This window comes from Myotis brandtii, unplaced genomic scaffold (genome assembly GCF_000412655.1).
Source record: "Myotis brandtii unplaced genomic scaffold, ASM41265v1 scaffold601, whole genome shotgun sequence".
Taxonomy (NCBI): Eukaryota; Metazoa; Chordata; class Mammalia; order Chiroptera; family Vespertilionidae; genus Myotis; species Myotis brandtii.
Genome location: NW_005370276.1, coordinates 186,287 through 187,987, shown reverse-complemented (window position 1 = coordinate 187,987; position 1,701 = coordinate 186,287). Strand labels below are relative to the sequence as shown.

The window sequence follows — 1,701 nt, the reverse complement described above, 5'->3', positions numbered from 1 at the left end:
GTTCGATTCCGGTCAAGGGCATGTACCTTGGTTGAGGGCACATCCCCAGTGGGGGGTGTGCAGGAGGCAGCTGATCAATATTTCTCTCTCATCGATGTTTCTAACTCTCTATTCCTCTCCCTTTCTCTCTGTAAAAATTCAATAAAATATATTTTAAAAAAAAGTCACAGGCAGACTTTTGACTGGGCAGGGGGTCGGCGCCCCTTGGCCCAGCCCCCCAGTCATTTGAAGGGTCACCTGCACCGGCCCCTCCTGCTCCTTTTCAGTTTGACAGCAACGGCGACGGGGCGATCACCCTGGGGGAGCTGCAGCAGGCCATGCAGAGGCTGCTGGGGGAGGAGCTCAGCGCGCCCGAGCTCGCCGAGGTGGTCCAGGAAGCCGACGTGAATGGAGATGGCACCGTGGACTTTGAAGGTGACGCTGCCAACCCCCTTAGTTGGGACACTCGTTAGTCAAGGCCCCACTGTACTGGAAAACGTTCGTCTAGAACAGCACGGGTACGCCGAATCTTCCTTGTAGGTAGACATTCTGGGAAGTCTAAGTACAGATGAGGCTCTGGCTGGGTAGCTCAGTTGGTTGGAGCGTTGTCCTGATGTGGACAATTTTTTTGGAGATTTGTGATGATTTGAAGAAACCTGCAGATGGGCCTGGTGATTTTCATTACGCCACTTCCTCTAGCCTATTGTGCTGTAAGAATACAGTGTACAACACACATAACGTACAACATAGGTGTTGACGGACAAGTTTATGTATCGGTGAGGCTTGCGGTCAGCAGGGGGCTATTCGTTGTTGGGATTGGGGGGAATCAAAAGTCACAGGCAGGCTTTTGACTGGGCAGAGGGTCGGCGGCCCTCGCCCCCCAGTCATTCGAAGGGTCACCTGCACCGGCCCCTCCTGCTCCTCTTCAGTTTGACAGCAACGGCGACGGGGCGATCACCCTGGGGGAGCTGCAGCAGGCCATGCAGAGGCTGCTGGGGGAGGAGCTCAGCGCGCCCGAGCTCGCCGAGGTGGTCCAGGAAGCCGACGTGAATGGAGATGGCACCGTGGACTTTGAAGGTGACGCTGCCAACCCCCGACCCTGTGTGATGCCCCAAGTTGGCTGCTCCTTCCCGCTCCTCCCCCAGCTTCAGGTTGGGGGTGGGCAGGGTTGGGGAGGGTTTTTGCTGCAGCCCTTTCTGCCCACGTCATTTCAAAGACCTTGGCATTGCCCCGGCTGGTTTGGCTCAGTGGTTGGAGCATGGGCCTGCACACCGAGGGGTCCCGGTTTTGATGGTTTGACTCCTGGTCAAGGGCACATACCTCGGTTGCAGCTTCCATTCCTGACCCTGGTCAGGGCGTGAATGGGAGGCAACCAGTTGATGTGTCTCTCTCACATCGATGTTTCTCTCTCTCCTTTCTCCCTTCCTTCCACTCTCTCTAAGAAATCAGTGGAAAAAATATCCTGGGGTGAGGATTAAAAAATTAAATAAATGACAAAGACCTCAGTGCCTCTCCCCCCTCCTCGCAGCAGGCCATGCAGAGGCTGCTGGGGGAGGAGCTCAGCCCGAGGGAGCTCGCCGAGGTGGTCCAGGAAGCGGACGTGAATGGAGATGGCACGGTGGACTTTGAAGGTGACGCTGCCAGTCCCTGACCCTGTGTGATGCCCCAAGTTGGCTGCTCCTTCCCGCTCCTCCCCCAGCTCCAGGTTGGGGTGGGCAGGGT

The 1,701-nt window shown here is 56.7% G+C and overlaps 1 protein-coding gene across 1 annotated transcript in view; it reads left to right on the top strand.

Annotated features, from left to right (window-relative positions):
• Nucleotides 1–1,701, top strand: part of CABP5 (calcium binding protein 5) — an 11,039-nt gene that overhangs the window by 7,303 nt on the left and 2,035 nt on the right. The window contains exon 5 of the mRNA XM_005879478.2: nt 267–414. Within this exon, the coding sequence (XP_005879540.1) occupies nt 267–414 (148 nt within the window). The remainder of the gene's footprint in view (nt 1–266; nt 415–1,701) is intronic.